Source organism: Eleutherodactylus coqui, chromosome 1 (assembly GCF_035609145.1).
Source record: "Eleutherodactylus coqui strain aEleCoq1 chromosome 1, aEleCoq1.hap1, whole genome shotgun sequence".
Taxonomy (NCBI): Eukaryota; Metazoa; Chordata; class Amphibia; order Anura; family Eleutherodactylidae; genus Eleutherodactylus; species Eleutherodactylus coqui.
In genome coordinates, this window is record NC_089837.1 from 97,141,518 (window position 1) to 97,154,546 (window position 13,029).

The 13,029-nt window shown below is 39.9% G+C and overlaps 1 protein-coding gene across 12 annotated transcripts in view; it reads left to right on the forward strand.

The window, feature by feature from the left end:
- TRIP12 (thyroid hormone receptor interactor 12) overlaps positions 1-13,029 on the forward strand; it is a 105,109-nt gene that overhangs the window by 71,556 nt on the left and 20,524 nt on the right. For 8 of the 12 annotated variants that reach the window (XM_066598167.1, XM_066598166.1, XM_066598168.1 and 5 more), the window contains 16 exons: positions 693-788; positions 882-974; positions 1,087-1,248; positions 2,518-2,586; positions 3,453-3,618; positions 3,706-3,823; positions 4,380-4,536; positions 7,093-7,246; positions 7,691-7,919; positions 8,566-8,684; positions 8,845-9,049; positions 9,226-9,326; positions 9,628-9,802; positions 9,956-10,097; positions 10,674-10,865; positions 12,316-12,467. In XM_066598167.1, coding sequence (XP_066454264.1) covers positions 693-788; positions 882-974; positions 1,087-1,248; positions 2,518-2,586; positions 3,453-3,618; positions 3,706-3,823; positions 4,380-4,536; positions 7,093-7,246; positions 7,691-7,919; positions 8,566-8,684; positions 8,845-9,049; positions 9,226-9,326; positions 9,628-9,802; positions 9,956-10,097; positions 10,674-10,865; positions 12,316-12,467 — 2,330 coding nt within the window. The remainder of the gene's footprint in view (positions 1-692; positions 789-881; positions 975-1,086; positions 1,249-2,517; positions 2,587-3,452; positions 3,619-3,705; positions 3,824-4,379; positions 4,537-7,092; positions 7,247-7,690; positions 7,920-8,565; positions 8,685-8,844; positions 9,050-9,225; positions 9,327-9,627; positions 9,803-9,955; positions 10,098-10,673; positions 10,866-12,315; positions 12,468-13,029) is intronic. The other 4 variants (XM_066598171.1, XM_066598172.1, XM_066598174.1 and 1 more) reach the window with 1 other exon arrangement.

The following is a 13,029-nucleotide window of genomic DNA, read 5'->3' on the forward strand; positions in this document are numbered from 1 at the left end:
TAATCCTCATAGCAATGAAGTCCCTGGGTTACCACCTTAAGGAGTTGTCCAGCCTCCATCAAATTTTTATAAGAGGCCTACAGTGCTATAAAATAACCCCTTCCTGCTTTTTATAAGGAAAAAAATGTATGGTGCATTGCACATTTTTAGAAGGATAGAAAGACTGAAAGGGTCGTACTATGTTTCACACATTAAAGCCTGTTACTGTCTCATTGCCGTTCTCGTTATGTGAGATGGAGAGCAGGGGTGCAGCCGAAAAGTAGAATGTGACCAAGAGCCTAATACTCACCTTAGCAATCCACTGCCATTCCTGTACCAATGCTTCCTGTGTCGCCTGCTGCTCTCTGTTCACCTGGCTACAATGAGAACGTGTCAACCCGATGTAGGACCACTGCTGCCGATGACTGACCGTAGCAGAACATCCATGGTGTCAACATATCATATTGACCATCGTCAATGGAGCTAGGTGAACGTAGACCAGCCTGGGACCCTTTAAAACCTTGGCTTGGGATCAGCAGAAGACTGGTGCTGTATTACTACTTTAGTTCGATTGCAGCACTGTAAGGCTTTTGTAAAACTTTATGGGAGTAAACCCCTTCAAGCAAAGAATACAGTAGAGAGTCTCTATAGACTGATACAGAAGGCTTATTCTATAATGTAATCACAAATTGGTACTTGCTGTATTTTTGTAGATGAACCATGCATGTCGAGCCTTAACCTATATGATGGAAGCACTTCCACGTTCCTCAGCTGTGGTCGTTGATGCTATCCCTGTGTTTTTAGAAAAGGTAAGAATAGTTTTGCTTAGTTTATGTTGGATATACGAGTTTTTGATAACCAGCGATGGGCACAATATAATCTCTTTTGTAAAATGTTTACAGCTGCAAGTCATTCAGTGCATTGATGTGGCAGAACAGGCTCTCACTGCTCTTGAAATGTTATCCCGCAGGCACAGTAAAGCCATCCTACAGGCTGTAAGTACAACTACAGAAGCTGCACCAGCAGTGTATATAGCTCAGCTTATTTTTGTATGTTCCTTTTCTGTTGAAATGAGTAGAAATTCACTGATGAATTCTTAATTCACAGGGAGGACTTGCCGACTGCCTCTTATATCTAGAGTTCTTCAGCATCAATGCTCAGAGGAACGCTTTAGCCATAGCAGCCAACTGCTGCCAGAGCATCAGTCCGGATGAGTTTCACTTTGTAGCTGATTCTCTGCCGCTGCTAACACAGAGATTAACACATCAGGTGAGACTTTTTGTGGTGGTAGTAGTTACAGCATATGTATAATTTCCCTTTTTAGCCCCCCCCCCCCCCCCTTTTTTTTTCTTTTCTTTTTTTAAATCTGCATATTTTTAAAAACGTGTATGGGAATAGTCGTTCATTAAATGTCATTAAGACCAGTTTCAGATGAGCGTATTTTATACATGTTGCAGATGAGATAACAGCAGGATGTCATCAGTATTGGTCTCTGTATTTACGGTCATTGGTTTTATTTTCTACTAAGCAAATACTAATGCGTATCTGACAAATGGAAAATAGTACCAACACGGAAGCAGAAACAGAAAAAATAAGCCTGTGAAAAATACGGCCAAGTGAATAGACACAGATTTATATTAGCTCCTTGTTACAGTCTGCAAAACGTGGACCAAATATAGAGCTACAATACGCTCTTCTGAAAGTGACTTTAATGGTAGAAATATCTGTCTGCCCTTTTTATATTGACAAATTTTCTGATAGTAAAATAATTCTAGCGCCAGAAGGACGAGAATCTTAATGCCATTCGCCAGTTTATGAAGGAACACTACCAAGTCATGTAGTCGTTCACCTCTGACAATCCACTTAAGACTTATCTAGTGCAGTGTTTCCCAAACTCCAGTCCTCAGGGACCCCCAACAGGTCATGTTTTCAGGATTTCCTCAGTGTTGCACAGGTGATGGAATTATTGTCAGTGCCTCACACATTGCCACAGCTGCTCTTACTATAGGATATCCTGAAAACATAACCTGTGGGGGTCCCTGAGGGCTGAAGTTGGGAAACACTAATCTAGTGCAATGGATGCATCCAAGCAGATTTTGGTTCCTGCTCAATCATGAACATATTTGTGACTTTAATTTTGTGGGTACTGCCCAATCTACCTACAAGTTACTGCTTGTGTAGTGCAGCAACAGAAACAAAAAAATATATATTTGTAGTTCTTAACACCAAAATAGACTCCCTCCTTAAGGGGTTTATTGTAAGTTTAAGATTTCTGCGGTTATTGTCTCTCTTTGGAAAATGCTAAAATTTCTTTCTTTAACAAGGAGGAAAGATTGGCTTACATGAACCTTATAAAGTAAGCGTTTATATATTTACATGATCACTGTAGCAACAAGCCATGTTAGAAAAGCAGGCTTTCCATACATTTGTTATAAAGTGCTGCTGTCTAGGACCTCTGTTGGTTTCATACCAGTCTCATGTCATTTTGAAATGACACCTCATCATTTTTTCTTTTGTCCTTTTTTTCCCCCCCTATAGGATAAGAAATCCGTCGAAAGCACTTGCCTCTGTTTTGCACGTCTGGTAGATAATTTTCAGCATGAAGAGGTAAAGTTTCACTAGAGCTAGTTGTGTAGTTGCATATAGAGAGAATGCTTGTCTTCCTTGTTCTACTAGTATTTTACATGTATTGAGAGGACCATTACTGCATATCTTTGCTATTCTCAAAATTTAACATTGGGGGGAGGGATTTTTTTTAAGGCATGAGACCTTTAACATGGCTGGACATTACACACAATTTCATGCATATACTGGTTGTATTAAAAAAAAAAAAGTCTAGCTAGTTCAACCTATTAATACACGTTTTCTGAACAGACAAGTGCAAGTTCAGCAAAAATCCCTTTTTGCTTTGGTTCATTAAAGTGTCCCAAGATCACATTCACTTTGGAAAGGGGGGCTTGGCTCTTTTTTTTTTTTTTTTTTTTTTAAGGTTTCTGAAAGGTAGATTTAAAAGGGTTTTCCAGGGAAATGCTATTGATGACATATCCCCAGGATAGGTCTTCAATAGTTGATCAGCTGGGGTCCAACACTCAGGACCGCGGTTGGTGCCACAACACAGGGGTACAGATTGTAAGCTGCTGCACTGACCCTTGTGTAGTGGCCGGTGCTTGTAACTGCACTACCATTAATTTTGAGAGCTAAGCTTTACAAGCGCAGACCACTAAACGAGTCGCAGCAGCTTCTGCTACATTTCCCTGTCTGTTGTGATGCTGACAACATGCATCTGATCAGCTGCGTGTCCTGAGTGGTAGATCCCAGTCAGTCAACGATTGATGACCTATTCTGCAGATACCATAGGTCATCAATATTTTCCTGGAGAACCTATTATAGAGAAACTAGCTTAAAAAGTGCTGAGAGTGTGTTGGCCCTTTGTGTTTTGTCCTAAGCTGTTTATATTGCTTTTTCGGTTACAGAACCTTCTCCAGCAAGTGGCTTCCAAAGACTTGCTTACCAACATCCAACAACTTTTGGTAGTGACACCACCAATCTTGAGCTCTGGCATGTTCATCATGGTAGTCCGGATGTTCTCCTTGATGTGTTCTAACTGCCCCACGCTGGCCGTGCAGCTTATGAAGCAAAGTATGTTCTGTGCTTGCTTGTTTATAAGGTGCGCTGTAAACAGCAGACAATACCTTTTTGTACTATAAATTATTTTGTTTACTTTAGATATAGCAGAAACTCTACACTTCCTTTTGTGCGGGGCCTCAAATGGTAGTTGCCTGGAGCAAATTGACCTGGTCCCAAGGAGTCCCCAAGAGTTGTATGAACTGACTTCTCTTATATGGTATGTATTTACATCTGTAACCTTTTTTTAATTGTTTGACTTTGCTGATATTTAGCGGCCACGTGTTGGTCTTCAAAGCTAGATTAATCTTTTATTAGGGTTTGTTCTGATAGCAATTTCATTTCTGTGGATAGAAAAATAATTTGGGGCCCATTCACACCACTTTAGTTCTCAGTTAGGGCTTTCCATCTTTGTACTGCTTTTTTGAAGCCGAGAAATGGAAATAAACTGATCCTTTTCCCTTCTGATTTCAATGGGGTTCTTAAAAAAAAAAAAAAAAATGGAAAGCTTTGTTTGCTTCTGTTCCTTTTTGGTTCCCTTTTTTCAACTGAACAAATAGCACTGCAAACTGCTTTATTTCAGTAAAAAAAGCAAAATTGAAGCAAACTGAAAGCTTTTTATTTGCTTTTCAGTTTTTTGAAAAACAAATTAAATCAATGGGGAAAAAAAATCTGTTTCTGTGCTCCAAAACAGGAAGAGCTAGAAAGCCCTAACTGAGCCCTAACACAAGTGTGTATGGGCCCTGCAGAATAACTTACAACCATATTTGTTGCAGTGAACTGATGCCATGTTTACCAAAAGAAGGAATATTTGCTGTTGATACAATGTTAAAGAAAGGAAATGCCCAAAACACTGATGGGGCCATTTGGCAGTGGAGGGATGATCGTGGCCTCTGGCACCCATACAGCCGTATTGATAGTCGAATTATCGAGGTAACAGCTTTGTCATAAAGTCTGTAATGTGTTTGCATGGTCATGCATGTTTTTCTAAATGTGTCTCATTATATATTTTTGTCAATGTGTTTTTATATAAAATTATTTTGGATAGCGGGGCTTTGCCTGACCTGCGGCAACTTTTTTTTTTTTTTTTTTTTTTTTTATAGGGAATCTGTCACATACTTTTAGCCTGGTGTCCGTAGCGCCAAGTAGTCCACTTGTAATTTTAGAATGGGTGGACTACTTGGCAGCGGCAGCTTTCAGCACTCATACCAGGGGAAGTAAGAATGACACTTACATTCCTGAACTCACCGGGTCACCTACATTCAGCCCACAAGCTTAGCTTATTGGGCTGAAAGTAGGTGACAGTCTCTTTTAAACTACCCAACCTTCCCTTGGTTTTACAATTTTTTATTGATTGATCCTTACTAGAGACTGTAGATCATTTCTGTAAAGGGAAAATGGTGCACTTGGCTGGCATGTGCAAAAATAACATTCAAATGCAATGATCTATAGCAACAGATTATTTGTTTTATGCTGAACATTTTGGAGCCACTTTACAATTATATTATAGAATTGCATTTAAATTGACTGCTCATGGCTGTCCTAATCCGATGAGGCCTATTTCACTTGAGCATATTATGGGCGCATTTATGCATCTGTAACATGGACGAGTGTCTCCTGACCAGAACTCAGATTATCATGGATTCCTGTTATACTTTGAGTTTGGGTCAGGAGACCTGCAATCAGGCCCTGGCACTCGTCCCTACTGAGGACTCCTAAACATGCCCAAAACATGCTTGTGTGCAACCGGCCTAAATGTGTCTATAGTGCTCTCACTCTCTGTTCCCTTCTGTCTCTGTCTGAAAATGCATCAAAGATTCATCAGCTCTAGATTAGGGGTTATATTTTGGAGGTTGGGTTGGTTTCATTATTCAGTAGTTGCTGCTAACACTTTTCCGTAATGTTTAATGTGGGTTACTTGTTTGTGTCACTTACATTTGTATCAAGCAGTTTCTTGTGTAAATTTTCATCAGTGGGCTTTTTCCTGCTAAATGAATGTGTCTGTGCCTCTAAACCAGTCTTGCATATTGGCCATGTTTTGCATGTCTGTATATGTTCTGCAGCATAAATAACATTAGGCCATGTTTTGTCCTCTTTAGGTGATTTTTTTTTTCCAGTTACCATTCTTTTATTTGTAGTTGAAAGGCATCATATAAACTATTATAAAACACATGCAAAATGTTTTATGGTACCCAACCCATAGATATTCAATCTTGTTGGCCTTTATATCCTTCTTCGACTTGGTACTAAGAGTATTTTTTTTGAAGGCCAACTTGCTGTTATGTGTTTTATCTTGCAGTCCTCTACTCACACGGAGAGATTTTCTTTATTGATTTTCATCAACCTTAAGCAATGCTGTTTTTTGACTCAAGCGAAATCTATTTATGCCATTAAAATAACCCAAGTGGTGAGAAAATGGCAAAACATTTACATAATTTAAAGGAAACCGGTTACCTCCAAACACCACCATAAACTAAGTTCTGCTGTTCGGGAATGTGACGGGGAGCCTGGTGGATGTATTTTTTATTTTATTTTTTTTTAATACCCGTTGCTATGCACACAGCAGTCTGAAAAGAGTAAAATTTTCATGCCTCTAGCAGCGGACACTAGAGAAGTGGGTCCGTATAAAAAAAAAAAATAATACTGTATATACTCCAGTATTAGCTGACCCAAGTATAAGCCGAGTCAATAAGCCTAGCTATACTCGAATATATACTAAGTTAAAAAAAAACAATACTCGCCTCTCAGCCGGCATCTGTGTCCCCAGATGTGCAGCAAGCTGCTTCCGTCTTCTCCCCGTTGTCATCTCCCTGGCTTGGTTTTGAAATCCCTGCCGTCAGCGCTGTGTGAGGAAGCACTGTGATTGGATCGAGCGCCGGCCAATCACAGCCATTCAGAATGACCTCACTGAATGGTTGTGATTGGTTTATCGAGCGCCAGTTGTGATTGGCCAGCAATCGATCTAATCACAGCGCTGACCACGGGGATTTCAAAACCAAGGCAGGGAGATGACCGTAAGGAGAAGACTGAAGCAGCTTGCCGCACCACTGACATTATTGCATCAGGGACACAGACACCGCCTGAGAGGTGAGTATTGAGGGTTTTATTTCCTTACCTCACTCGAGTATAAGCCGAGGGGGGGGGGGGGGCTTTTTTAGCACATTTTTTTGTGCTGAAAACCTCGGCTTGTACTCGAGTATATACGGTAAATTACATCCACCAGCAAGTTTATGGTGCTGTTCTGAGGTAACAGGTTCACCTTAAGAATCTGTTGCTACCATGTCAGCATTTGGGACTTACGGGTCAATTGAGGTGGTTATTGTAGTTACATTAGCATGGTGTCTTTATTTGCGGCTTTCTTATATACCATTAATTATTGTTATTTTTGATCACCCAGAGAAGACAAAACACAGTCTTAACATTGTGCGTGATGAAGTTATGTGTTTTCTATTCAAGGATTATCTCTCTGTTTTATATCTGTGTTCTCAGGCAGCCCATCAGGTTGGTGAGGATGAAATAAGTTTGTCTACACTGGGGCGTGTTTATACTATTGATTTTAATTCTATGCAGCAAATCAACGAGGATACCGGAACTGCACGCGCCATTCAGAGAAAACCTAATCCTTTAGCCAATGCTAACACTAGTAAGTATTCTATGCTAAGGCATATTAGAACTTGTTTAATCATTGTGATATCATCTGTGTCTCCTCGTTTTCAATTTATTTTTACTTATTCTGCTAGGCTGTGCTCATGCATTGTGGCTGCAGTGTGACCATGATAAAGTCAGTGCGGAAACGGCACAGGGATGCAAATCGCAGTGTTCAACTTGAGTGCACCTAAAAGCCGTTTGATGATTATGTCTTATTACAGCTAATGACCACAACACTGTGCGGACATTTACAATCCGTTTTTAGCTGCACCCAATTTGAAAACAGCGCCAACTTGCATATTGGTGTAGTTTTGGTCACTTAAGTGACAGCTTTATACTTTGATCAAGCGGTAATTTCTGTAAAGTGTGTATTCAAATAATTGTTTTGTGATATGTTTTTGGGAGAATATGTCTTACTTTACCTTTTTTGCCTTCATAGGTGGTCATTCTGAGCTAAAAAGAGATGATGCCAGGGCGCAGTTGATGAAAGAGGACCCTGAGTTGGCGAAGTCTTTTATTAAGACCTTGTTTGGAGTGCTTTATGAAGTTTATAGCTCTTCGGCGGGGCCCGCCGTCAGACACAAGTGCCTTAGAGCAATCCTTAGGATAATTTTTTTTGCCGATGCAGAGCTCCTAAAAGATGTTTTAAAAAACCACGCCGTGTCCAGGTAAGACATGATTATTCTGGTCGATCTCTATAAAATCCTCTTTTAATTGTTTATTCAATATATGAATTGCTAGTCATCGTAGTAGATGTAACTCAACAGCCTATGACTGCATCCAACTGCTTACTCTCACCACACTTATAGAATGCCCGGTATGCAAGCCTACTGAAGCGGTCAAGCCCTTAGTGTATCTAGCTCTACTAACTCCTTCATTAACTGCGTCTATTTTTTTTGTCGTTTAGTAATGTAGAGGTATTGGTTGATAAACAAAACCTTTGGTAGTAGGCTTATGTGGAAGAATGCAAATGTATGGCCACCTTTTTTATGATGCTGAGTTGACAAGTCCTAAATATACCTGATTTCATAATTTGACACTTTAGTTCTTTAGCTCCATTTTAAGGGAGTTGTACCAAGTTATAAAGTTATCCACTATCCTGTGTATAGGGAGTAACTTAAAAACTTGACACAACACCTTTAATGGTATGTGTATTCATTGAGCAGTGGCAAATTGCTGTAAATGTCGAACTTATTCAAATGATCGTTTTTTTTTTGTTTTTTTTTTTATATTAAATATTTGAATGCACAGTTTTCCAGCTTGTTAATCTGTGGCTAAACTAAGTGTTTGTATTCTCTCCTCTATTCTTTCTAGTCACATTGCATCCATGTTGTCAAGTCAGGACCTCAAAATAGTCGTCGGAGCTCTTCAGATGGCCGAGATATTGATGCAAAAATTGCCAGATATATTCAGCGTGTACTTCAGGAGAGAAGGTAACTTGCAGAGTTGCTTTGTTTTGTATGGTTTGATTGTGTAACTACACTATGCTTGTATATGGGCTTCAGTTGTAGACAAAACCGGACAACATACTAAATTTGTTATATTTGTTTTTCGCCTTTTTTAGTATGTTTTTATCTTTACGTCTATTCTAAGGTGTCATGCATCAAGTGAAGAACTTGGCCGAGTCAGAAACCCTTTTAACAAGTCCACCAAAGGTCTGCACCAATGGATCTGGTTCACTTGCAAGTGCAGCAACCATAAACACTGGAACTGGTACTGCAGCTGGAAATGCAGCTGCTGACCTTGGGTCTCCAAGCTTGCAGCACAGAGATGACTCCTTAGATCTTAGCCCACAAGGGTGAGAGAAAGCTTATTAATCTTTTTGCAAATGAAGGTGTAATATATAAACTTTGGGATCAAATTACTCATCACTTAGGGAGATGCAGTACTTTATTCCATACCATGTAACTAAGCAAATTGTGAAAGGAATGTAACTGTGTGATGTGTAATCCAAAATTCTATTCTTTGCTGTAGTCGGCTTAGTGATGTCTTGAAGAGGAAAAGGCTCCCAAAACGTGGGCCACGGAGGCCAAAATATTCGCCACCTAGAGATGAAGATAAAGCGGACAATCAAGGTACAGGTTGTATTATTTGGTTTTCTGTGGGGCTCTGTTAACACTGCTGTTGCGGCTTCCGTTATGTAACAAAAGCCACAATGTTTGGCCAGATATATTGTGATGTATAACCATGGCATCCGATGAACATCATTGACTGACGGCAGTGAACGGAGCCTTGTCCTGGATAATGTGGGCCGTGGTTTTTCTTCTTTAGTTAATAACATTAATAAATTCATGATGCATACCCTTTGAAGCAGTTTAGAAAATCTTCTCGTTACTTTAAAAGTTAAATGTCGTTATTTCTTCCTGATCATTTTAGCAAAAAGCCCAACAGCCACCCAGTCCCCAAAATCCTCATTCCTGGCTAGCCTAAACCCAAAAACCTGGGGCAGATTGAGCACACAGTCAAATAGCAACAATATAGAGCCAGCACGCACAGCAGGAGTTAGTGGATTGGCGAGAACAGCTTCCAAGGATACCATTTCAAACAACAGGTACAATCTATTACCGTATTGTCATATTTGTTCATAAGGGGGAATTGTTTCATTTTTATTTAAATAACTTTGTTTGATGTCCAGCATCTGTTTAGTTTCATTTCCATTGATATACTTAATTTCCACTTCCTTTTGTTCCTGCATTCTCTATAGAGAGCGAATTCGTGGATGGATCAAAGAGCAGGCACATAAATTTGTGGAACGATACTTCAGCTCAGAGAACATGGATGGTAGTAATCCTGCACTAAATGTACTTCAGAGACTCTGCAACGCCACAGAGCAGCTTAACCTTCAGGTGCAAAAACAAAACTTAATATATTAAATATAATATATGTTGTGTTAAATCGCCTTCACTCTGCTGATATTGCTGGGGCAAGGTTTGGCCAGCCATATGTACCACGAGAAACATGGTATTATATGCAATACATGGATGGACCAAGTTGCGTTTTGTTAATTTTTCAGTATGCCTAAAAGTGAACCCACATGAAAAAGCCGTGCACCCATTGGCTTCATGCTTCCCCCAAACAGTCTGGTTTCACTCTATTACAGCGGAACACCGAATAGTCCCAATATGGTACATGGAAAATGGTTATCAGTCCCTTTTTAAATAGTTATCTCTCTGATCTCCTTTGTGAAGTAAAATGGTGAATGTTCGTATAAGCAAATGCACATGACCAGAAAACATAGAACAGTTTTTTCCAATGTGTTACATTTTGCTTTTTATTTATTAATCTATAGATTATAGGCATTCAAGATTATTTCAAATTAACAAATGGCAACATGGTTTGTTTTATATTTTGCTTTGATCTGTTACTTTGTGTTTATTGTGGATATACCTATTTTTTTACACTGTTTTATCTTCTTTGTCCAGTTGGATGGTGGTGTTGAGTGCCTTGTAGAAATCCGGAGCATTGTCTCAGAGTCAGATGTTTCTTCTTTTGAAATCCAGCACAGTGGATTTGTGAAACAACTACTTCTGTACTTGACGTCTAAGAGTGAAAAAGATGCTGTTAGCCGAGATATTCGACTAAAAAGGTTCCTGCATGTCTTCTTTGGGTCTCCAGTAAGTAACTAGAAAATGTACCAATATGTAGCTTTACTTATATCTTATGTGGCAGTAGGTAGAATGGAGAGATTGGTTGCTGGGGTTTAGGCTAGCGCTACAATGGCAACTTAAGTCACATGACCAGAAAACATTTGCTCTTTGTCAACTATTTCAGGGTGTGATTTACTGTGAGCAGGCATGTGATTTTTACCATTTGCTGCACCCATTTTTCTCTCAAATGTGCAAAAAGGCAGACATGCCACAAGTATATCGCAGTTGCATGCAACTTATAGTGACGCCTAACCTGTGACCACAATCTAGCAGGCTTTCATTTTATTGCAATTGTTGCAATGCAGCTACATCCCCAATCATTGATTGCAATGTCGCAGTGGAACATTGTGACCAAAGTCTGTGTGTAGTCCTAGCCTGTACTCGGATAGCTCCATTTATGTTTAATCTGTGTTTATTTTCGAAATGGGAAAAGTATAATGGTATTCAAGAATACCTACCCGAAGGGCTAGTATCCTATGTAGAAGGCAGTACTTCATACAAGTCATGTATGGCAAAAACTAGGTAAAACTGTTGAACACCAATAACAGTAATTGCTGTAACTGCTTGCTGCAGGTAAGTAAAGTTCCTGATCAGATCGGTAAACTAGTCAATGACTCTGTGTAGGGCACTTGTCTGTCCTGCCAATCTGACACTTTAAAGGACAGGACTGTACTAGGGGTAGGACAAAAGGATGGCGGGAAAGAGAAAGAGGGGGGATTAGTTTGACTCCTTTAATCAGTGAAAGTCAAAAGTTGGATCCTCGGAATCCTCCGTCACTTCTCAATTCTTAATTGAATTAATCCTCTGAACCCATTCCAGCACTGACGGAACTTGTGTTTTTTCTGCAATGTCACAGCATAAATGTGACATACTGCAGATATAAAATCCTCACCGCAAGTCGATTTACACTACAGATTTTTTTTTTTCTACAGTGTATGGATGAGATTTCATCTACTTTGCGTGTGCTGTAAAATGCTGCAGGTTTTCCGCAACCAATTTCGCCGCGGAAAGTCTGCAGTATTTCCTGAATGTGCATACATCTGCGCACAATCCCAAAGCTGGACAAGCAATGGACAGAGTACAGCAAAGGAGGAAACCAATTTGACAGCCATCAAGTTGTGCCGTTCCCCATTTAAAGTGGAATCTTTAAAAATACATATAAGTTGGGAAACTTTTAGCATTAGTACTGGCCCTTCTATAGTGCTTTTTTTCCTGCTTTGTGTCCTAATTTTTTTACTATTTTTGAAATCTGCTAACAGAAGCATAAATGCTGGCAACATAAAATAATTCAAAAGCATTGCAGCAGGAATTTAGCATAAAGCAACTATCCAGTTGTATGACTTTATAGCTGAGCAATAAATTAAAAAAATAACGCTAGGTGTTTGACAGAGATAATTAATTTCCCTATACATTACAGCTTCCAGGAGAGGAGCCCCTTGGGAGGATAGAACTGACAGAAAACGGACATTTGCTTGCACTGGTGCACAAAATGAATAACTGCCTCAGTCAGATGGAGCAATTCCCGGTCAAAGTACATGACTTTCCAAGTGGTAACGGCACAGGAAGCAGGTATGTAATGTTAGCAATTTCTAAATGAATGCATTTTCTGTTGATCCATTTGAGTGTTGTGTAAAAGGACTAAGGGCTCCTTCACGCAGGGCAATTTTGCACACGCAAACAACACAACCCATTGATTTCAATGGGCTTCCTCACATCCTATATTTTTGCGCACAGATTTCCTTCAGGTGGAAGGCTGAAATACCTGACATCACCCTTTTTTGTGTGCATTTACGTACCTGAGGCTCAATAGGAGTCTATGGGTGTTCGCAACTGCACACGCCGTCCGCACAAAATCACGCGTTTAACTCCACAACTTTGCTGTGTTAATTGCTAATAGCTAGGATTAATTGGGCTACTGAGCTGGTTCAAAACTGGCATGGGTGTCTCCCTTGCCAATGTGAACAGGCCCAACAGCACAAAAAAAGTGGCGTAAGCTGTGCAGAATATCTCGCAAGAACACGTGATGGCACACCATTCAATCACGCCATGCTCTCATGAACGTTAGTATGTCACACTTGTCTGCGGGAGCCCTGAAGTTCCGTTTGCGCAGAACAGTTTGTTTGAACGAGTG